A 24,272-nucleotide genomic window follows, 5' to 3' on the forward strand; every position below is an offset into this window, starting at 1 on the left:
CCTCTTCCGAATCCAAGCGTTCTCCGAACATTTTCCTACATGCCTCCTGCGCCTTTGCTACCTCTTTCTTTGCAGCCTTCCTGGCTGCCTTATAACTTTCATGCTCTGCTGTTTCTGCTCCCGTACCCTTCGCCTTCTGCCACTCTTTGAACTTCTTCCTCTTCTCGTCAATCCTCTTTCCAACCTCAACATCCCACCACCATGTTTCCGAGTGCCTCGGTGGTCCTTTTGTCCATCCACATACCTCACCAACGGCTCCCAACAGACTAGCTTTCATTGACATCCAACCACTTTCAAGCTCAACCACATCATCCTCTACCCTACTCAGCCTCTCTTTTAATGCCTCCCTTACTGTCACCTCTTTCAACCTCCACACCTTCATTCTCGGTTGGTACTTCACCCGCCGAGCTCTTCTCGCACCTTTCACCCTTATGTCGCAGACAACCAAGTGGTGCTGTGAAACAGCCTCCTCCCCCGGGATCACCTTTGTGTCCCGGAGGTGCTCCCTATCTCGCCGACGCACCATCAGGTAGTCAACGGTTGTCGTCGACCCACCTGACGTGTATGTAACAAGCTTATTGTCCTCTTTCTGGAACTGAGTATTACAAATCAACAAATCAGCTCCATCAGCAAACTCCAAAATCCTTTCACCTTCTCCATTTCTCACACCATATCCGTAACCCCCATGAACTCCCTCAAAACCATCCATACTCCTTCCCACATGTCCATTCAGGTCTCCTCCCACCACAACAACAGTCAAAGGTAGAGCTATTTGGCCACAGTACCAGAAGACATGTTTTGGCGAAAACCAAAGACAGCATTTGACCACAAGAACCTGATACCAACTGTAAAGCATGGTGGTGGAAATATTATGGTTTGGGGCAGCTTTGCTGCATCAGGGCCTGGGCAGCTCACCATCATAGAATCCACTATGAATTCTTCATTGTACCAGAGGGTGCTTGAGGATAATGTGAGGCAATCTGTCGGAAAGTTGAAGCTCAACCGAAGGTGGACCTTGCAACATGACAATGACCCTAAACATACCAGTAAATCCACCAAGGAATGGCTGAAAAGAAAGAAATGGAGGGTTCTGGAAAGGCCAAGTCAAAGCCCGGATCTAAGTCTCATTGAAATGTTGTGGGGGGATTTGAAACGAGCTGTGCATGCAAGAAACCCCTCAAACATCGCACAGCTGAAAGAAATCTGCATGGAGGAGTGGGCAAAAATTTCTCCCAGTCGATGTCAGACTGGTAGACAGTTATAAGCAACGCCTACTTGAGGTTGTTTCTGCCAAAGGGGGCAATGCCACCTATTCGAGCCAAGGGTGTACTTACTTTTTCCACATGCGAAATTTGCATTTATGTTTATTTAAATTATACAATGGACTACAAAATGTAAATGTTTCATGATATTTGTTATATTATATCATCTTTATCAATCAATATTGTTGAAATGAGGATCAAATAGCTGTATGTTGAAATATGTTGAAAAAGTCAAAACTTTACATGGGGTGTACTTACTTTTTCACGTGACTGTGATTTCCTCTCAAAACCCTCACAGACCAGGCTGGTTGCTCACTTTCATTCATTCATCCCCTTGTACTCTTGATTGTGGAATGGTCTCCCTGAGTCTATTGTCTCATCACACTTCTCACCATAGCTTCAAGCAAGTGGTGAACCACCATCTCATGTCATCCCCCATCCTTACTAACGTCACGAGCTGACACCGCACGTGAAAACGCTGAATGCCTAAACTCTGTGTTTGCCTCAAAATCTTGTCTCCCAAACCCATCACTCTCTGCACCCACCTTACCCAGTCAAACCCCGCTGCTCCTGGACTCTCTTTTGATCAAGGTTATCTGCCATTTGTTTGGAAAACAGCCAACAATACCACTTTACACAACTAGATGGTATTCATAGAATACTTACCCTGCGCAGTCAACTTCTTGCGAGCCAACTCTTTTGTTTTTGAACATTTTTTTTATTTGATCCAATATGACTGCCAGACCACGTGAGCAATGACATCATAAATTTGTTTTCTCTAACATAATTGTTGCATAGATCACGCTCAATACATTTCAAACTGATCAGACTAAGGGTTGTCCCTATCGATTGATGACGTCATAATTATGGCACCAATGACATCATTGTTAACAACACCTATTCCCCATATGGAGTTCTTTACAATGAGCCATGGTTCAATTTTTTCCATGCAGTGGTTTTGGAGATATAGAGGTGCAACATTTTTTTGGTTTTTCCAAGATGGCCCCTGTACCACATGACCTATGACGTCATGATTATCAATAAAATATTCTAAAGGATGTTTATCTAAAGGGTTTTCACAATTAAAATATTCTGCGCTCCTATGGTGAAAATTTCGTGTCCATCAGACCGACAGTTGCTTAAAAAAAATTAATAATGATCTGATGGATAAGTGTTGTATTTGTCGAATTATGACGTCATAGCGAACCCAACGATGACATTAACATATCTTATTCCCCATGGGGAGTACTTGACAATGAGCCATGTTTCAATTTTTTCCATGGAGTGGTTTCAGAGATAGAGGTGCAAAGTTTTTCCAAGATGGCGCCTGTACCACGTGACCTATGACGTCATAATAATCATTAAAATATTCTCAGGAGGAGGCCCTCCCATGGTGAATATTTCATATCAATTGGACCAATGGTTGCCGAGAAAATGAATTTTTAAAATGCAGACACGGCACACCGACGTAACTGAATGCTTAACTCTGCTTTTCACTTCGCGAACGCAAGGTAAAACAAGGTGCAAAAACAGATCCTTGTAACTACAGACCAATCAGTCTGCTCCCAATAAATCAGCAAGGTCATGGAATACATCATCGCTTCTGATATTAAATCCTTGCTCTTCTCCAATAGCTTGATCTCAGATCATCAATTTGGATTTGGAAAGTGTGTGTGTGTGTGTGTATGTAAAAATGTGTGTGTGTGTGTGTGTGTGTGTGTGTGTGTGTGTGTGTGTGTGTGTGTGTGTGTGTGTGTGTGTGTGTGTGTGTGTGTGTGTGTATACATATATATATATATAGATATATATATAGATATATATATATATAGATATATATATATATATATATATATATAATCGGGAGGTTAAATCAGACGCGGACGTAGCTTCAGGACGTCGATCTTTAATTTGACAAGCTTTCGACCAACAAAGGTCTTCTTCTTAGTCGTCCCCAAGTTCAACGGAAGTCGGGGACGACTAAGAAGAAGACCTTTGTTGGTCGAAAGCTTGTCAAATTAAAGATCGACGTCCTGAAGCTACGTCCGCGTCTGATTTAACCTCCCGATTATTTATTTAATGCAAATGAGACGCCCTGCTCGTACTGTGGAGTTTCTCCTATTTCTCACAGTTATATATATATTGTTACGGATCTCAGTCGTCAGCCTTTTCCCCTTACCAAGGGGGGGTTTAGCCCCTTGTCTGTTACTGACCGACGTGAGTCCTGGAAATCCCAACGCTCCTTCCGGTCGGGAGCAGCCAGGGTAATTGGTCAATGAAAAGTCCCAAGGACCTGAGTGCCACTCCTGACCGTGAAGCAGGGAAGAGACTCCCGCTCGAACCACGGTTTTAGATAGACTAGTTGCCGAGCGGTTTTTAGCAACCCGGAGTTCGAGCCATTTAACAAAGACTAACCCGATTGCGGAGCTTTCGCCGAAATCGCACCACATGGACTCAATTGGGAAATCACTAAAGCGATCGGGTGTGAATGAAAACCAAAGTGAAGGAGGAACAGGTATTTATTATTATTATTTACACAACCAAAGAAACCGAAAGGAGAAGGAAAGAAACGAAAGTAATTTACAGAAGAAGAAGAAGACACAGTGCAATCCTTATAACAAGCTTACTTATACCCCAGACAACACAAAGGACAGACGACAGGCAGACTCACGCGAATGGGGAATGAAGGCAGGAACGAATGGCTGGAAGGAGAGGAAGGTTCAGGTCCGGGCAGAACGGCAGGCTGGAGGGGAGCGGCCGCCGACACCCCCGCAATCTGGTTCACACAGCAAGGTTGCTCGAAAAACAGCACGTCAGGGCTTCACGCTGCTGGGGCTGTTGAAACAGCATCTCTCCCAGCAGAACCGCAGGCTCACCTCTCCACACAATCTCTCCACTTCCAAGCACCTCCCTCCACGTATATCTTTTAGTGCGTGCTCCCTTGCTCATCTCTCTCTTACGCATCTCCTGGTGGGGGCTGATGCAACGGGTTTTATAACCCCGCCCTCGAACCTGCTCGATGTTTCTTTCTCCGCCCTCTCAAGCCAAACCCACTCATTCTCGGTTGGTTGATTGGGGCTGGCTGACTCCTCCTCTTGATGACGATGGGCGGGCCATGCCCTTCTTCCCCGAGTTAGAGCACATGGCAATGGTGGCGAATGCAGTTGGCAATGGAGGCAATGCAGTTGGCAATGGGGCTCTATCTTATTTCATTTGGTGCAGCGCAAGGTCAACTAGTGGAGACACAGCCTTAACTACAACAACAACAACAACAACAACAACAGGCATTTTAAGGCCATTTTCCCTGCAAGAGCGGGGGTTAGCCTTGCGGTCCCCATGACAATGTTCTCCATTTTGCCCTATTTTCTGCATCTCCCCTTGTTAACCCCCTTGCCCGCATTTCTTCTTCGACCATCTTTAGCCAAGTCTTTCTCGGTCTTCCCCGTCCTCTACTTCCTTCTACATTCATGCCCATCACTCTTTTCAACCAGGCACTTTCATCCTTCCTCAACACATGACCAAACCATCTCAACCTGTTTCTCTTCACAGCATCAATCACAGGCTCTATTCCCATCATCTTTCACAATTCATCATTTGTCTTCCTCTCTCTCAACGATACTCTGCACATCCATCGAACCATTCGCATTTCCACCCTTTCCAGCCTTCGTTGCTGCTCTACGTTCATTACCCATGTCTCGCTCCCATAAATCATAACACTTCTCACACATGCAGCATACACCTTTCCCTTCAGCTTCAATGACACTCCCCTCCTCGTCAGCACGCCACTCAGTTCCCGAAACTTCTTCCATGCACATCTCACTCGAGCAACCGTTGCCGAGTCTGATCCACCTTCTCTATTCAGCATGTCTCCAAGGTAACAAAATGTTTTCACACCTTCCAGCTTCACGCCATCTCCAAGATCCAACTCAGCATTTCCTCCATCTGCAGCTCCCTCTGTGCACACTTACACTTGAATGTAGCTGCCACACTGGTTAATGACCCTCTCAAACCACTACATTTTTGATGAACCCACTCAGCGCAAATTGTACATTGAATGGAATTCACTCCGACACCCTTCCTGCACACAGCACACGGCCACTTCCCAGTTATTTCCACCTCACCACATGCTTTACCACTTGCCATCACCTTCGTTTTTCTGATATTCACCTTCAGACCTTTTGTCTCCATACATTCCTTCCACTTGTTCATCTTCTCCTTCAGTCCATCCATACTTTCTGCAATCAACACCAGATCATCTGCATACAACAACTCCCACGGTAGACCCTCCTTTACGTTCTGAGCCAGCACCTCCATCACAGCTACAAATAGTCGTGGACTTAGTACCTACCCTTGATGCACTCCCACCTTCACCTCAAACTCACCACTGTTCCCGTCCTTCGTCCTTACAGCTGTGCGCGCTCTTTTGTACATTGCCATCACGACTCTGATCAACCATTCCTCCACTCCTAACTTCCTCAATGCCCATGTCACTACTTCACGTGGAACCCTATCGAATGCTTTCTCCAGATCTACAAACCCAAGAAACAACCTCTTCCTCTTCTCCATATACTTCCCCTGCAACTGCCTCACAATAAAAACCGCGTCTGTCGTTCCTCTTCCTGGCATAAATCCAAACTGCATTTCATCAATCTTCACTTTCTTCCTTATCCTCCTCTCCAACACCCCTTCCAATACCTTCATTCCATGCTCCAATAACTTTATCGCTCGGTACGAGCCACAGTCCAGAGGGTCACCTTTCCCCTTGTATGGAGGGACGAGGGTACTCAGTTCCCAATCCATTGGAATGCGGCCTTCTTTCACCACCAGATTGCAGATCTCTGTCATTCTCTTCACACCCCAATTTCCCGCTGCCTTCAACATGTCTCCCACAACTCCCGTCGGCCCTCCCGCTTTTCTACTCTTCATTGCTTTTATCGCTTCCTCAACTTCTTTCTCGGTTATCTTCTCTGCCGGTCCAAAAACTGGGTTACTCTCTATGTTGCCATCCCATTCATTCTCTGCGTTCAACAGTATTTCCATATATCTCTTCCATCTTCCTTTAATTCATCTGGGTCCACAACGATTTGTCCCACTTTATCCTTCAAGCAACTCACCCCCATCACATCACACCTCTCTTTCGCTATCTGCTTTGCAATCCTGAATACTGCTTTCTGACCCTCTTCCGAATCAAAGCGCTCTCCGAACATTTTCCTGCATGCCTCCTGTGCCTTTGCTGCCTCTTTCTTTGCAGCCTTCTTGGCTGCCTTATAACTTTCATGCTCTGCCTTTTCTGCCCCCATACCCTTCGCCTTCTGCCACTCCTTGAACTTCTTCCTCTTCTCGTCAATCTTCTTTCCAACTTCATCATCCCACCACCATGTTTCCGAGTGCCTCGGTGGTCCTTTTGTCCATCCACATACCTCACTAACGGCTCCCAACAGACTATCTTTCATTGACATCCAACCACTTTCAAGCTCAACCACATCATCCTCCACCATACTCACCCTCTGTTTTAATGCCTCCCTCACTGTCACCTCTTTCAACCTCCACACCTTCATTCTCGGATGGTACTTCACCCGCCGAGTTCTCCTCGCACCTTTCACCCTTATGTCGCAGACAACCAAGTGGTGCTGTGAAACAGCCTCCTCCCCCGGGATCACCTTTGTGTCCCAGAGGTGCCCCCTATCTCGCCTACGCACCACCAGATAGTCAACGGTTGTCGTCGACCCACCTGACGTGTATGTAGCAAGCTTATTATCCTCTTTCTGGAACTGAGTATTACAAATCAACAAATCAGCTCCATCAGCAAACTCCAAAATCCTTTCACCTTCTTCATTTCTCACACCATATCCGTAACCCCCATGAACTCCCTCAAAACCGTCCATACTCCTTCCCACATGTCCATTTAGGTCTCCTCCTACCACAACAACTTCTCATCTTTCACGTTTTCCATCAGCTTCTCTATTGCACACCAGAACTTGTCCTTCTCTTCATCGCTCCGACCAACCTGCGGAGCATATCCCGAGATGATGTTCACCAAGAGCTTTCCAATCATCATTTTCACCATCATCAACCTTTCACTCACTCTAGTCACACTCACCACACTGTCTACCAACTCCTCAGAAAACAGGACACCAACACCATTCACGCCCTCCGGGCACCCTTGCCACACAAACTTGTATTTCTGTCCCTGCCTACCCTTCACCATTCTCACACCACTTCCCTTCCATCTCGTCTCCTGCACACAACATATGTCCACTCTTCTTCTGACTAATACTTCCACCACTTCTCCTGATCTCTCTGTCATTGTCCCTACATTCTATGTCCCAAATCTCAGAAACCGATCTCCGCGTCGGGCATCAGACGTTTCGTCATCATAAAGGGAATGATTTCCACCCTTGCTTCGATCGGGTTCCCCACCTTGAGTTTTGAGGAGAGGGAGTGGGGTCCCCCACTGGGTACTTCGGGCTGTAACCTGTCCATATGTAGTCGTAATTGTCATGGTTCTCTTTTTGAGGCAATGTTTTTATGGCCGGATGCCCTTCCTGACGCCAACCCTTTTAGTAGCCTCTTACGACACGCAGGGATACGGTGTACCTATTCTAATCCAGGGTACACACTGGGAAGACACAGCCTGAACTGATACACATAATAAAGAAATAACTATAGAGAGGTTCAATGGTGGCCTACGTGTGTGCGATGGACTAGCTAAGGTGCACTTATTTCAATTAACAGCCATTTAAGGGCGAAATGTACACAGGAAATTTACTACTAAATTTACAAAGTGAAGGTTCGAAAAACCGTAACAATATTTGGTTTCCGTAACGTACGGAAAACCGTAACGTAACAAAAACCGTAACTTTGGTTTCAGACCAGGTCACTCTACTCTGGACATGCTGCTTCTGCTGTCTCAACAATGGATGGAGGTCCTCAATGCCAAACAGGAAATTAGAGCTGTCTCCCTCGACATATCACGTGCCTTCGACACGGTCTGGCACCCCGCTCTGCTCACCAAACTCTCCTCCTTTGGTATCCATGGAAATCTCCATGCATGGCTGGCGGACTTCCTCTCTAGTCGTCGTCAACGTGTGGCCCTGAATGGGTTTCTCTCATCTCCCCTTCCCGTTCAGGCTGGAGTTCCCCAAGGCAGTGTTGTGGGCCCCGTGCTTTTTCTGGTCTTTATCAATGATCTCTCCGACTCTCTGGAAAATCCTCTGTATCTCTTTGCTGATGACTCCACTCTCTGCCGCTCCATTCCTCTTCCCTCAGATCGGCAGTCTGCAGCCTCCTCACTCTCTGAAGACTTGGACAAAATCACAGACTGGTCAAACAAGTGGAACATGTCTTTCAATCCTGACAAATCTCACACTCTTACTATGCCTCTCCAAAAAGATCGACTGGACAACCCTCCCATCTACTTTCTCAACAATCCTCTCCAAGAAGTTCTGTCGCTCAAGCTTTTGGGTCTCACTATCTGCCATGATCTTTCTTGGGAAAACCACATTTCCAAGCTGGCCTCCAAAGCCAGTCGCCGACTGGGCATCCTCCGTCGTGCGAAGTCCTTCCTCGGCACACCTGAGCTCCTCACCACATACAAGGCTTTCATCCACAGCTCAATGGAATACTGTTCTCCCCTATGAGCCGGTGCTCCTGCCTCACACCTAGCTCGGCTTCACGCTGTTGAAACCAAAGCTTTCAGAATTATTGGAATCTCCCGCGATGAAGCTATCTCTGAGGGCCTTTCACTCACTCACCGCAGGCAGGTAGGTGGTCTTTCTGTCTTCTACCGACTCCTCTCCGGCCTTGCACCCCCAGCTCTCTCTGTGCTCTGTCCCCCAAATATTCCTACAGGTCGCACAAGATCTGCCAGCAACCCTCTGATGGTTAAACTGCCAAAATCTCGGCTCTCTGTTCACCTTCACTCTTTCATTCCTCTTTTCTCCCGCCTCTGGAACAAACTCCCTCACTCCCTTCAATCCCACTCCTCCCTCCAGGTCTTTAAAACAGCTGTTCACCACCATCTCTTATCTTCCCCCATCCAAAACCGTGATCTTTTCTACCCCCGCTAATTCACCCCAGATCCACCTTGTTTGAAATTCCAACTTCTTTCCTGGAAGTCCTGGCAGTGTCCATATGTTTTATACCTCTCCCACCGCCCCCTTCCCATGCCCCCCCCCCAAAGCCCTCGCCCTCTCTCAGATCTCTCGATGTCTCCATGTCTCTCGGTCCCTGCTCTCAAATGTTGTGTTTGTGTCCTTCCCCCTCTCTCCCCATCTTGTCTACCGCTCCCGATGTTATATGTTTTATTTGTCGGTTTGTCTTTCTGTGTGATTAATGTTCGCTTTCACGAGCCTCGATCTTGTATACAAAAACAAAAACAAACACAAACAAACATATATATATATATATATATATATATATATGTATATATATATATATATATATATATATATATATATATATATATATATATATATATATATATATATATATATATATATATATATATATATTGTTACGGACCGCGGATAAAATGTTGGTTTTGCCGAGCGGAGGCCCCGCGGCCCTAACAGTTACCCCGAGTAACCCGATTCCCGAACGTTGGCCGGATCGCGCCACAGATATTCAATAGGGAAAAGACAAAGGCGACACGGTTGTGAAGAAGAAGAAGAAGACAAAAAAAAGTTTTGCAATACGAATATAATTTATTTGCTATTAACAGGACCAAAGAAACCAAGGAAGAAGGAAGGATAATAAAATAATATACAGAAGATATTAGACTGTGCAACGCTAGCTTATACAAACTTAATTAACCCAAGGACAGAACAAACAAAACAAACTCACGTACACAAGAAGGATGGAAAGGCAGGAGGTGGATGGCTGGAGGGAAAGGAAGGTCCAATGGTACTGCAGCACGATCGGCGCGTTTAACCACCGCCGTTCCTTCGCGGCCCTGCTCCGGAACTGCCGTCAAGGCCCCCCCCCGCTGCTGTCATTGCTGCTGTGGCTGCGGCTGCTCTGGGGACGTCGCGTGCTTTGCCAGGACTCGTCTGGTCCAACCACACAACTGAACAACGTGCTTGCTTCTTGCCCAACTCTCTTGCTTGGTCCAACTTTGGCGAGCAAGGCGACGAATAGCAGGCTTTGTGCTTCCCTGGACGATCTCACCGGATGATATTTCTGGATGATCTCTCTAATGTTCTCTCTGGATCATCTCTTTAATGTTCTCTCTGGATCATCTCTTTAATGTTATCTCTGGATCATCTCACGCAGTCCTTGCGCGCGCGCTTTTATAACGCCTCCGGCGATCAAGCTGCCGGCCTTCAGGACACGCCCCTTGGTGTGCTCACCTCGGCCCTGGTTGGTCGCGCGACGCTTTGGCTCCGCCCTTGATGACAACGGGTGGGCACGCCCGTCTTCCCCGACCCGAGCACATGTTCAATGGTGGTTTTGGAGGGGATGTAATTGGCAATCGAGGCTTGGCAATGATGAAAGGGGAAAGTGAAAGGAATCTACTCTATTTCACTTGGTGCAATGGAGTGTCATCTTAATGGAAGACAAGGCCTTACCCTAATACACATAATAAAGATATAACTATCAACCAGGGGGAAATCTATGATTGGCTGGTGTGTATGCTTTATGGAATTAACTACGGGAACGCCCTTTGACCTTTATACAACACTGGAGGCAGGAGGGTCCAGAATAAAGCAATATTAATAAAACACACAATAAAAAAAATACAATCCTCATATCCACAACAATATATATGTATGTATGTATGTATGTGTGTATGTGTGTATATATATATATATATATATTGTATATATATATATATATGTATATATATATATATATATATATATATATATATATATATATATATATATATATATATATATATATATACAGACATACACACACACATACACATACACATACACACATAGACCTGGCATTTAATATGGAATATTTTTTTTTTCTTAACTTGTGTTGACTTTCTTAACTCAGTATATCAATCTGGTGAGTTTCTTTTACACTTTGGTGATTTATTTGTTAAAAGAACCATGTCACTGATTGTCTGTCGCAGCAAGAAATCAACAACAGGATTATATCACAGGTGGCGTGGCAAAATGTACGGACAGGTGCATTTGATGATTGGCTTCACAGTCGGGTATACAAGGGTTGTTGCGTTCTGTATTAGTGGAAAACAACTGCTGCACGTCTCCAAAAGTTATTGCCGCTTCCTCTGGAGATGGTCCGTCAACTCGACAATGCTGTTTGTCATGGAGTGGTGGCTTTAAGAAATTACGGCATGAAACAGTGTGCTATTGCTCGGCAGTATGGCATTACTCAAGGTCAGGTGTCAAAGATCCTGAAACGAAATGCTCAGAGGGGTGTCCCTACTCCAATACCGAGGCCAGGACGTCCCCGCAGAACCACAAGGAGGGATGATCGCCAGCTGCACCGGTTAGTCCGCAATGGCCGTACCAAGTCAGCTTATCGGCTTAGGGCTGAGTGGCAGCAACTGACAAATGTGCCTGTATCCAGAAGGCGAGTCAACCAACGACTGGTTCAAGCAGGCTATCGTGCCAGGCGTCCCCTGAGAAAGCCACGCCTGACCAGACAACACCGCCAGCGCTGTTTGCAGTGGGCCAGAGAGCACTGTCCGAGTGCGCAGACAAGTGCATGAAGCCGACAACAAAGATTGTATCGTGCCAAGAGTCCAAGCTGGAGGTGGTGGGGTGACCGTTTGGGCTGCTTTTCATGCAGGGGCAAAACTGACCTGGTTGTTCTGAATGCAAACCTGAACCAGTTCAAGTACAGGGTCATTCTGGAAGAAACATTGCTTCCATTTGCTCGTGCAGCCTTTCGAGGAAACTTTGTCTTCCAAGATGACAATGCACGGCCTCATCGTGCTCGCATGATCCAACACTTTCTTGCTGACCGTGGTGTAGAGCATATGGAGTGGCCTCACATGTCCCCGGATATGAATCCGATAGACAACTTGTGGGCAGAATTAACGCGTCAAATCGACCACTTGGACCAGCAGCCGACCTCTGTGCATGAATTGCAGCAGGCTATTGTCACTGCATGGCAAGCGATTCCTGTCCAAACCTTGGCAAATCTCGTGAACAGCATGCCTCAACATGTACGTGCTCTCCTGAATTCTCGAGGGGGTTACACGAAGTACTGAACTGTAATTTTACTGTCCGTAATCACAGTCGTAATTTAACTTTTGTTTTTGTGAAAAAATTTTTTGGCTAATGTGCAAAATAAAGAGATACTTCTGGAAAACGTACAGAAGTTTAACACAGTACTGTCCATGAATTGAGTTCGATATCAGTTTACATCACTTTCAAGGATCAATTTATTTGTTTCGAAATGTCAAATGTGTTTTTTGTTTCTTTTAAAGGTCACATTTTTTTTTTTTGTCATAAAGGTCACATTTTTTTTTTTTTTTTTTTTTTTTTTTTTTTTGTATACAAGATCGAGGCTCGTGAAAGAGCGAACATTAATCACACAGAAAGACAAACCGAGGTTAACAAAACCTAGAATAATTTCAACATAATTCCAATGAACTTTTGGTTCTAAGACATCTTGAAAAGTAAGTTCACCCCCTCAAAAAAAATATTCCATATTAAATGCCAAGTCTGTGTATATATGTTGGAACCCATCTGTGGATCGGTCCCATCGGCCGATGGGTCTGACCCATCTGTGGATGCACTAGAAATGACAATGCAGACCCATCGGCCGATGGGTCTGCGCCATCTGCGGATGTGTTGTTCACCTTGAAGGAATGTGTTGACAGAATGGTGCTCTTCAATCAGGTACACAGTCATTGGAATTACATGTGGTAGGAATTTAACAGAGATGATTTTTAAATGTTTTATTATCTATTTCTACCCATCTATTTATGAACAACACATATTTCAGCGTTTTTTTCAGCGTTATTTCAACATTGCTATATAAACAATGGAGAGCTGAGTCTGCCAGTGCCACCAGCGAAGTAGACCAGCCTTTTTAAATGGAGCGACATTATCTTATTTTTATCTTATCAACAAACGGTTATCGACAAACCACATGTCACGGACTGCTTTATAAACATTTATGACATCAATTGCTTATTTTTAGGTTCAAATAAACATACTCATCCACCATTGATGCATACACATTCCTTCAAGGTGAACAACACATCCGCAGATGGCGCAGACCCATCGGCCGATGGGTCTGCATTGTCATTTCTCATGCATCCACAGATGGGTCATACCCATCGGCCGATGGGACCGATCCACAGATGGGTTCCAACATATATATATATATATATATATATATATATATATATATATATATATATATATATATATATATATATATATATATATACATACACACACACACACACACACACACACACACACACACACACACACACACACATACACACAAACAGGTTTATTAAAACAGATGCCTATACCAAGAAAACGCGACGGTAAACTACATTTCTAAACGGGACGTCCCCCACACCAGACTTGAACACAGACGAAGGGAATGTTATCCACACAAGTATTTTAGTTGTGATTATATATGTATTTCGAAAAGTGAAAAGGCATAGGTTGCGTAAGTACGTGCGGCATACATATGTGTGGTTGCGTGAGTACGTTGCTTTGGTTTTGCTCTCATTTCCACTTCTGGATTGTAATGTGGGATTTTTGTTTATAATGAAGAGATCTGTTTTTGTAGCTCGGCATTGTAGGAAAGTGTGTCCTCTCTGTCCTTGTCCTGCTTTTAAATAGCTTTCATGAATTGGCTCTTTTCTCAGGCGTGATGCTCTTCTCAGTGGTGTGGCTTTGCTGTCGTAGCCTTAAAATGGCCTATCTTTTGTTGTTGTGACTTTCAACCCATTGTCATGTGAGATATATTTTCCTCATAAAAAAACAGTAATGTTGCAATATTGTTGTCAAAGCCCTGATCATGTAATATATCTATCATTGCCCCCCCCACCCCCCCTACACCTCCCTTCCCCCTTTCCTATCCCCTCTCCCAACAGCAATTAAAGTTGGATAAAGCAGAAAAGCTTATGAGGAGGAAGGTAGGTATGCAAGGTTTTGGTGTTCAATCAAGAGAAGCTCATCATAACACTATATCCATTTTTTTCCTTTTTTGAGTCTTGTTTTGTGGGAGAAAGTTGTTAACACCTTGCTCTTGTATCCTTTGTCTTGTAGAAACGGAAGGCTATGGATGTAAACGGTCGAACAGAGTCTGATGGTCGCGGAGAGATGCCCGAGGGTCAGGACAAATCCTCTGGCACAGACTTGAACCAAAGCTGGGGCAGGGACATACTGGGAATGGGTGGGAGTGGAAAGACAACAGGACGGAACATTGCCGGCCCGAGCTTCCGTGACGAGGCTATACGGGAGCGCAGACCTAATGCAAAATGGCCTCGTGATCCCGAACGGACAAAGCCATGTACGGCGCAGGCCAAGGATAATGCACGTCCTGCCCTGTGGGGTTTACAGCACAGTGAACCACATCCGGGAGGTCGAGGGTGGGGCCCCTGCGATTGGGATTGTGCAGCTAATGGGTCACGGCGTGAAGATGAAGAGGACGTTGGGCTTGGAGAAAATGGCTCTCGTACTCCTCGCCTTTTCTCAAGTAATGAACTTCTTCAGAAAGCTGCCAAAACGCTCAATGGAACTACGCGTGGAACATCCAGACCTTCGGATCAATTGCCATGTTCCAGGCAGATGGCCATACCTTTAAGATTATGCGGAAATACGCGTCTTGGTGGCTTACCTCGGCCACCCACCTCTGTTTCACCGCCCAAGCCTCATCTCCTGGAGCGCCATGTGATAAAACCTCCCCTTGTGAGCCCCCCACCAGACTCGCTGCCACTTGCAGATGGTGGCTCGCACCCTCTCCGCCATGAGGGTTGGGTTTCAGTCTTCTGTCATCTCTCCCATAGGGACATGTGTCTCTGCATGAGGGTCTGCAAGACTTGGAATCGATGGTAAGTGAGAATTTTCATGAAGATTTAACTTTGTATTAATTGCTTATTGCAATTTTGTGTGTCGCATCTGTATGCGTGCTCCACACATCTGTCTGTGTGCATGTTTTTAAGTTTGGGGGTTAGGAGGGGAGACTTCATAAATCCAACCTGTTATCATAATATTCCGAACTCTTCATGCACTTAAAGCCTCTGTCAAAAATTAGGGTGGCCGAGCTTACCACTGGTGCATGCCAGACCATAATGAGACAATTAGTTGGGGAATTATAATCTTCCAGTCTAAACTAATGTGCGAACAGTGCTGGATCAATGGAGGGAAAGACGAACGGGGACACATGGAAAGGAATGTCGACAAGGGATTTATTTATACAAAGCACAATCTGGATCATGCAATAAAGGTGGGAGGGAACTGAAGGGCTTTACTATTTGAGGGGGTGTAGAGGGGGGGGAAGGTACACGCAAAGGGAACAATGGGGGAATGCAAATTCAAAATGTACAAGCGATCACAAGCAATGTAGGGTGCAGCAATATTTACAAGCAGAAAAGAAAATGTACAAGATGCCGACTTAATTTGAGGCCTTATCTACCGGCTAGACACAGTACAGGGCACCCATCAGACATTCACGGAAGGTAAGAAAGGAATGGGAGATAGTGAAAGCACGAGGGTCAACGGCCTCTTGCTTACCGTGTGGAGCAGACGCGCTTCCGTGACCTAAATGCTAAAGGACCCCTCCTTTAGCATTTAGGTCACGGAAGCGCGGGGCTAAAGAGGGGAGTAATACTTATGGTGTCTATGGTGGGTGACTGTAGATGGTGCAATGTCGTGCGTGTCTTGCAAATGCTGCACGAGAGCTGCAAAGGTGCGTGATCAGTTGTGATAAAATAATAAAATAAAGCTGAGAAAAGAAAGTGTGAGAACCTAAAAGATATGTGTAACATGACTTGGCTTTGGCCCTAACGTGCTCGTTCCGTCTGCCCACCATTTCGGCTTCCAGCTCCGACCCGCCAACGTGAGTGCCACCCCTCGAGCCCAGATCGTCCACCACCAACGTACATGCAGAGAGTGCAGGCAGAGTCAGTAAGACGGGCAGAGAGAGAGAGTCTTCACCCGCGGCGCTTTTATAATCCATTAGCGATGATGGGGCCTGGAAGTGGAATCTAGAAGATTATTGGCGGAATCCGGGATGCCGATTGGTGCATTGCTACTATGCCCCACCCTCGCCAGATTTTCGCAGCCGATTTCAATCAGACGGTACTTCCAACGTGGGATGGAGCTCTGCAGTTAACATGGGTGGGAGAGGTAGCAACGTGCTCTCGGCGCGGGACTAACACTGGGAGCACATAATTTACTTGGTAAAGATATACGGAGCGATTAAAGGTGCACAGGATGCTAATGACCAATTAATACCTGTCTGTTCTGATGTGTAACAATGTCCGTACGTCCGGCGAACGAAAGCACTGGCAGCCGCTTCCAGCGATCCCCTCTCTGTGCTTCCTGCAGCAAATGCTGCTTGGTGGATGAGGTGAGGATGGTGGCAGAAGGTGAGCAAGTTGTGTGTTGTTGGAGCAAAGGTTGTGGCGAGTGGAGTTGCGAGGCTATCGGGTGGCAGTGAACGGCATGTATAATGTCTTAATGCAATGGGAATTAACGTGAATATTATAATAAAACCAAAATAAAGTGCATCTAAAAATGTGTTTAATAAAAGCTAAGTGTTGTGCCCCGATTGTGTATCAAAAGGGACGATTCAGAGATGGTGAGGATGAGGGGCAGTTGAAATTCGGCACAAGATTCAAACTAGATTGTGGTGCGATATGCAAATTACTCTTGGTGCGTTATGGCGATCAGCTCGCACACGTCAGACGGTCCTATATACAAGTGGGTTATGCTTACGTATTGTAAGCAATAACAAACTTTGCTTCATACGTACGAACATACGTAATAAATAGAAGCTTTATGGTTATATGCAAGGATTGCAAGCATTACCGACCTGCTGCGAGATATCGATTTGGTTTATTTATTTATTTTATGGACACGTTTACGGTTTTTATGTAAATTTTCATTAAGATTTTTTATTTCACAGTTTACAGATATAGAAATTACAATTTTTGTCCCTCGTCGCACCACGGAGCGAAAGGGGGACTATGGTTTTCCCCTCCGTCCGTGTGTTGGTCCATCCATGCGTGCGTACGCGAAGGACCGAATTCTAATTTGGTGTGTGGGTGCAACCCACGTTAAATTCCAAGATGGCCGCCGCCATGTATGTCTGAACCTTGTGAGCGGAATATCTTGAAAAATAAGCGAAGTACCAACTTCTAATCTGGTGTGTGGGTGTATCTACGCATAAGGAAGAACGCTATTGAAAATTGGGCCGCCACGTCAAAATCCAAGATGGCCACCACCATATATATTGTTACGGATCCGGGGGACGGCACTCCCGTTAGCAAGGGGGGGGGGGGGGGTTAATCCCCTTGTCCTGTTAAGCTGGCCGTCCGACCGGTCCAGGTACTTGTAACACTCGTTTGTGGGGTGGGATTGATCAGGGTTATTGGTGCAGGTATTATCCCGAATACCTTTATCAATCCCTCCGCAAAACAGGGAGACAAGTACCGCTCGAACCACGGACAAGATGGTATTTGCCGAGCGGTTTAGCAATCCGCAGTTCGAGCCGTTATCAATGGACGAAACCCGATTAAAAGCGGTTCGGCCAAAATCGCACCACAGATACTCAAATGAAGGAAGGGACGAAAACGATCGGAGGAGAAAGAAGAAACAAAAGTAAGGAAAGAACACAGGTTTATTTCTATCTACAAGAGGAAACGAAAGAAGGGCATTTATACAAGAAATGGTAGGAGCAGGACACAGAGCAAGCTTATCTACACAGGCTTAACTTATCCCCAGGACAATGCAGACAGAACGAACACACTTACACGAATGGGAGAAATTGGCAATGGTAAAGAATCTGGAAGAGGGACACGGTCCAAGGAGCTGGCGGGCAGGAAGGTCCGGGGCCGGTGGCACGACGTCCCGCCCGAACGTCCACGCTCCGGTTCAGCGGCGAAAAGCGGCCGGCAGCTCCGTGTCTCGTTCACGCATGGATAATGTGAATATCTGCCTGGTATTGTCGCCGTCAACGGACCCAACTCTCCTGCCTCACAACTCTGCCGTGCTCATCTGTGCTCCTCTCTCGTGCTCATCGGTGCTCCTCTCTCCCTTCTCTCTCATGAACCTCCTCACGCGTCTCGTGAAGCAGTCCCTTCCAGTCGCTTTTATCACTCGTCTAGGAATCAAGCCGCCGGCTGCGAGGGCACGCCTACAGGGTCGCTCACCGCGGTGCTGGTTGGCTGTTAGGGCTGGCCGACTCCACCTCCGATCATGACGACGTGCCACGCCCATGATTTGGCGGCTCCTCCCTCCTTCTTCTCCGAGATGAGCACATGGGCAATGGCGTCTTGCGGGATAGCAAACCACTCGCACCGCTTTTGAAAGGAACGAAAGGGACCTATCTTATTTGATTAATGCAACGTAGAGTCAAACTATTGGAAACACAGCCTTACCTGAAACGCATAATAATGAAATAACTACGAAGAGGGCCTATGGTTCGCTACGTGTTGCGATGTGGACTAACTAGGGGACGACCTTTGACCTTGACAATGAACGGAGGTATTTACAACAAGAATTATTTACAAAGGGTATATTTACAACAATTTACACAGTGCAGGGTTCTCAAAACCCCAACACAGCGCCCTCATTCCGCCAGGCACGTCCCGGGCCGAAAAAACTTTAACTTAATGTGACACTCAGATGCAGTTATCCTCTACGATTAACCCCACCCTTGAGTGCGACAGTTTTAAAACACAATTAAGTATGTCCCCCTGCTACGTTGCATCCTACCTAACAGATTCACACCCACAGAATAACCGAATTGCGGAATTATTCTCAAACTACACATTTAGCCGGTGGGGAGCATTATTTACAAGACACTATTTGTATTTACATTGCAACCCAGGACCTGTCATTTTTGGGAAACAAAAAGAAGAATCCTGCGGGAGGGAGGAAAAGCATGCACTGCACCGACACACCACCCTCACATACCCGGGGATGCAGAATTGATATTGCAATGCATCCCCGAGCATGCAAGCACCAAAAACACCAATAACAAGCACCATCAAGCACCATCCAGTGCACAGTCATACATTTCAATCAAAAAAACAACTGTTGGAACGGTTCTTCTTGCTGCTCCCTCTGCTGGCCGATGTTTCTTCCTGGTGTTGTTCTTTTCTTGCTCTTGTTGTTCTTGCTTGCTGCCTATTTGCACATAATAATAAAAAGTACAAAACGTGTCCATTTTTATTTATGGCCCACAGGGACCAACTATGGGTGGTCCACCTGTAGGGCAAAAGGGGCCACCTCACCGGGGTCCGCAAGCCAACTCTTCCCTGGCCATCATGGCTGGTCCCAGCAGAGGGGCCAGGCCCTCACACGTGGGGTCCATATGGGTGTGGTGCTTAGCCACAAACGTGTGGTCCATAAGGTGGTGCTAGGCCACAAGTCGTGCGGTCCATAAGGTGGTGCATCGGTCCAGGCAGCTGGCCGCGGCGGCTCGGGCACACAGATGCGGCTCCCGCACGCTTCCCCTCAGTGCCCAGAGAGCACAGTCCATGGGTGGGGAGGAAGACAAAGCAGAGTCAGCGAGGTGCAAGGGCGCAAGGGTACACATCAACACAAGGCAATGCAGAGGTGAGGTGCGCATGGGGAGCGAGCGGAGAAAGCCCGTCCCTACCGTACGTCACCCCCCCGTCACCTAATCTACCCTTGCCCCTTACCCTATATTTACCAAATTTACAACTTTACAGATTCGTCACTACCCGTCCTGTCTTCCCCATATCTCCCTTTAAAGCAAATTCGTCCACAATCCCAATTTCTAACCAAATTTGCCATCACCCAATTCATCATCAATCCCTCTTAAGGAGGAAGAGATGGAATACCAGCACAATGTCTCACCCACGTCATGATGCGTCTTACATCCCCAAAACATTTGCAACAAAAAAAATAACAAAACCATGGTATGGTGTGGAGTTATGTCACCTCAGGTGAGTGGATGCATATGGTGCGAAGGGATTTTTAATCCTAACTACTTTCTAAATGACATTAACACACTTTACACTACCTGGGGTCTTTCCCTGCCAAACCATTGGCCATCTTATTCTATGCGGTTCTAAAAACTGAACTCCCATTGACCAAACTGTGGTGCTCATCAATTTGGGGTCTCACTCCCCCGATTCAACTACCTGTGCCTTCGCACAATTTCGGGGCTGAGTCGTGTGGCTACCCTAGCAGGTCTACTCACCTGCACACTGCTGCCACTGCAGTTGCCTCCGAGCTTACCTGCTCCTTACCCTAACCTATCTACCTGGGGAAGGCCCTCTGGCGCTCTCCCCACTCGGTGCCCTCTCTGGCACTGGGCTACCCGGGTCCGTTCTCCGGATCCTCGGGCCCCATTCACAACTCTACCGGCTCCCAGAGCCCACCTGCGGCCTCACCTGGCCGACATCCTCACAGTGGCGGAGTGCCCATTTAACCATACACACTAACAGGCCACACGCCCAGCCATTTCCACTCACTAATGCACCCATCCAACCACCATTCTACCACACACACCACAGATGCCAATATCCACCACAATTTACCTACACCCACTATCTAATTCTTAAACTACCCTTCCCGGGTATTCGTGATAGGGGTCCATCCTCCCCATCCACTCCTTTCGCACCAACCACTCCACTCCACATTTTCCACCATTCTCACTCCACACCATCCATTCCATACTCCATTTACTCCAGACCATTCATTTCATCCAACCATTCTCCATACACCTGTTCACTTGCACACCTGTTCACTTGCACACCTGGTGCTCCCTGCACCCTCCTTCCTCCGGAACCATTCACTCAATACAACTCACAATCGCACTTTTCACCATATGCTGCTCCATCACCTCCTTCACACACACACATCTCACGAGCAATTCCTCATTTGCTCAACACCAAGATTCTCACACACACGGCATCATCTAACTAGCTGGTGCCCTTCTAAAACTCGCGCTTCCCAGTCGCCCCTTATATTATTGCGCTCCCTCGTCGTTATAATCCACCTAATCTATTCTACATCCACACTACTTGTACAATGTCACTACTTAATTCTACAGTTACCTATTGTCATCTCTAGGTCCCTATACATTTATCCTTACCTGCCCTCGGCGAGCTTACACTGCCAAACCCCATAATCTATAGCTCATGTGCCTGGGTGGATGTGAGGGATGGTGGATTTGCCATTCCTCCACCTCGGGCATCTCCCACTATCAATTTCGCCCATCCAATTCTTGCCAATCTTTACTGCCAATCATCTTTGCCAATCAAATTTACCAATCCAATTTGCCAATCATCAATTTCCTACTCCTACCAAATGTCCATTAAACTTGAGCCTCGGTGCGTCATTACATTCTCAAAGCTCGGCTTCGCAAAGCCGAGCAATGGATGCGGGTGGTTTGTCTACCGCGGTTGGGTCCGTCCGGCACTCGGTTCAGGGGAGGAGGTTTGGTTGGGCCGAGGTTTAAAGCACCTGCGCTCCCAAGCGCAATGGGCCAACCTTGCCCGGGTGGAACGCCGCCACCACAAGGGGGCGCCGTTCCGATCCCTCCTACCTGCCCTCGAACCGGACCGGTCGCCTTGCCCGGCAAAGCCCGGACTCGACCGTGCGGGGCGGGGCCCGGCCCGGATCGTGCACGACGCTCCGAACAGAAGCGACGTTGCACCAATCCCTGCCGGCTCCCGCAATACCCACAGCCCGGCACGGACCTAGAGCTCGCGTCGGTTAAATGTCGGTCTAACTGCTATCCCGTTTAACATCGATGCTCCCCGGACATGCTCACACCACTCGTTCCCTTCGTTGCTCATACATCCAGGTGTCTCCATACACTTCGTTATTGTACTTTCTCTTACACACCACCCAGGTACACTCATTCCGCTCACAGACTTCATTACACAACTGACCACCGCACACCTTGGCGCACACTCGTCGTTCGCACACTTCATTAACACACCTCCTCGCACACCGTCTTGCGCACTCCCCCTCGGTACGTACTCTGTACCACTCATGGGGGTGCACTCTTGCATCCACCCACTCACGCGCTCCGACGTGCCTTCACGCACCTGCGCCACCACCAACTCAGGTGTGCCTCCTCGCACCCGCGCCACCACCAACTCACTCTCCGTGTCACATTCCGTACACTCTGTTTCACATATACCCTCCGACGTGCATTCGCTCTCGCACCCGGTATCACTCCCATACTCTGTCACACACTCACTCTCCGACGCACATTTTTTTCTTACACGCGCGCCATTCTTTCTCGCACCACGGACCTCCCACAAACGCTGGGGTGCCATGTTGACCCCAATCGCGCGACAAACCCACTCGCGCCAAACACTTTTCCGAAAAACCTTTTCGCACCATACACAGCCCGTCTCACCTTGGGGGTTCTTCTTCCTCCCTGCTCCAACACCTGCAAATCTTTATTGGGGTTAAGCACGGCATCAAGGTATGAGCTTGGACTTTGTGCACAATCCATTTCTTCCCTCTGCTGTGAGTGCTTTGCTACGTCTGCCGTCTGCTCAAATCCAATTTCCACTATTGATTCCGCTTTTTGAATTGTTTCTTTTTCTTTTTCCTCGACGGCCGCTGGCTGTAATAAAATTTTCTCTACTTCAGCGGTCGCCGGCTGCCCCATACCCCGGGTCGCGATCTCTATACCCGTCATTTTGGCTGCGCTCTGCTCCGCCTCGCTCAACCCACGCTTCTCAAACTGCGTTACTCCGTCGCGTACCCCTGGGACCTGCTCGCCCAACTCGCGGTCAATGTTCTCCCCCATTTTTTTTATTCGGTCACCCATTCTGTTTTCCATTCCCTCTCTATTGGCCCTGATTTCGTCCGTTATTGCTCCAATTTGGCCTCCCAATTGCTCAAGTTGGTCTCCCAATTGCTCAAGTTGGCCTCCCACACTCATTCTCAGCATCGCGGTGAATTGCGTCACGAAGTCCTCCACATCGAAGCCCGCTGGTAGTGGTACAGCGGGCGCGGCTACCGCGGCCACGTGCGAGGCGCCATTTTGTGCTCCTCCAACCCCCTCTACCGCATTCTCATTGCTCTCCTCCTCCCTCTCTCTCAATTCCTCCCTGGGGTCCTGGGTTGCCTCTAACCCCCCATTCTCCCCTACCGGCACCCGATCGCCTTGATCATCCATGGCACGACTTTAATTTAGGATGTTAACAAAATTTCGGCCGCTCGTAATTTCGACCAAATTTCCAGACGTTTTACAAAATTGGGTTCGGGTCCAAATCCCACTCCTCGACACCAATTGTTACGGATCCGGGGGACGGCACTCCCGTAAGCAAGGGGGGAGTTAATCCCCTTGTCCGGTTAAGCTGGCTGTCCGACCAGTCCTGGTACTTGTAACGCTCTTTTGCGGGGTGGGATTGATCAGGGTTATTGGTCCAGGTATTATCCCGAATACCTTTATCAATCCCTCCGCAAAACAGGGAGACAAGTACCGCTCGAACCACGGACAAGATGGTATTTGCCGAGCGGTTTAGCAATCCGCGGTTCGAGCCGTTATCAATGGACTAAACCCGATTAAAAGTGGTTCGGCCAAAATCGCGCCACATACTCAAATGAAGGAAGGGACGAAAACGATCGGAGGAGAAAGAAGAAACTAAAGTAAGGAAAGAACACAGGTTTATTTCTATCTACAAGAGGAAATGAAAGAAGGGCATTTATACAAGAAATGGAAGGAGCAGGACACAGAGCAAGCTTATCTACACAGGCTTAACTTAGCCCCAGGACAATACAGACAGAACGAACACACTTACACGAATGGGAGAAAATGGCAATGGTAAAGAATCTGGAAGAGGGACACGGTCCAAGGAGCTGGCGGGCAGGAAGGTCCGGGGCCGGTGGC

At 47.3% G+C, this 24,272-nt stretch overlaps 1 protein-coding gene across 3 annotated transcripts in view; it reads left to right on the forward strand.

The window, feature by feature from the left end:
• The window catches only part of LOC137429548 (F-box/LRR-repeat protein 19), a 248,856-nt gene that overhangs the window by 100,283 nt on the left and 124,301 nt on the right, over nucleotides 1–24,272 (forward strand). For all 3 annotated transcript variants that reach the window (XR_013623757.1, XM_078779567.1, XM_078779568.1), the window contains exons 6-7: nucleotides 14,308–14,349; nucleotides 14,483–15,267. Coding sequence is in view for 2 of the 3 variants with exons in the window: in XM_078779567.1 (XP_078635693.1) it covers nucleotides 14,308–14,349; nucleotides 14,483–15,267 (827 nt within the window). In the remaining variant the exon portion in view is untranslated. The remainder of the gene's footprint in view (nucleotides 1–14,307; nucleotides 14,350–14,482; nucleotides 15,268–24,272) is intronic.

This window comes from Myxine glutinosa, chromosome 6, assembly GCF_964187855.1.
Source record: "Myxine glutinosa chromosome 6, kmMyxGlut1.1, whole genome shotgun sequence".
Taxonomy (NCBI): domain Eukaryota; kingdom Metazoa; phylum Chordata; class Myxini; order Myxiniformes; family Myxinidae; genus Myxine; species Myxine glutinosa.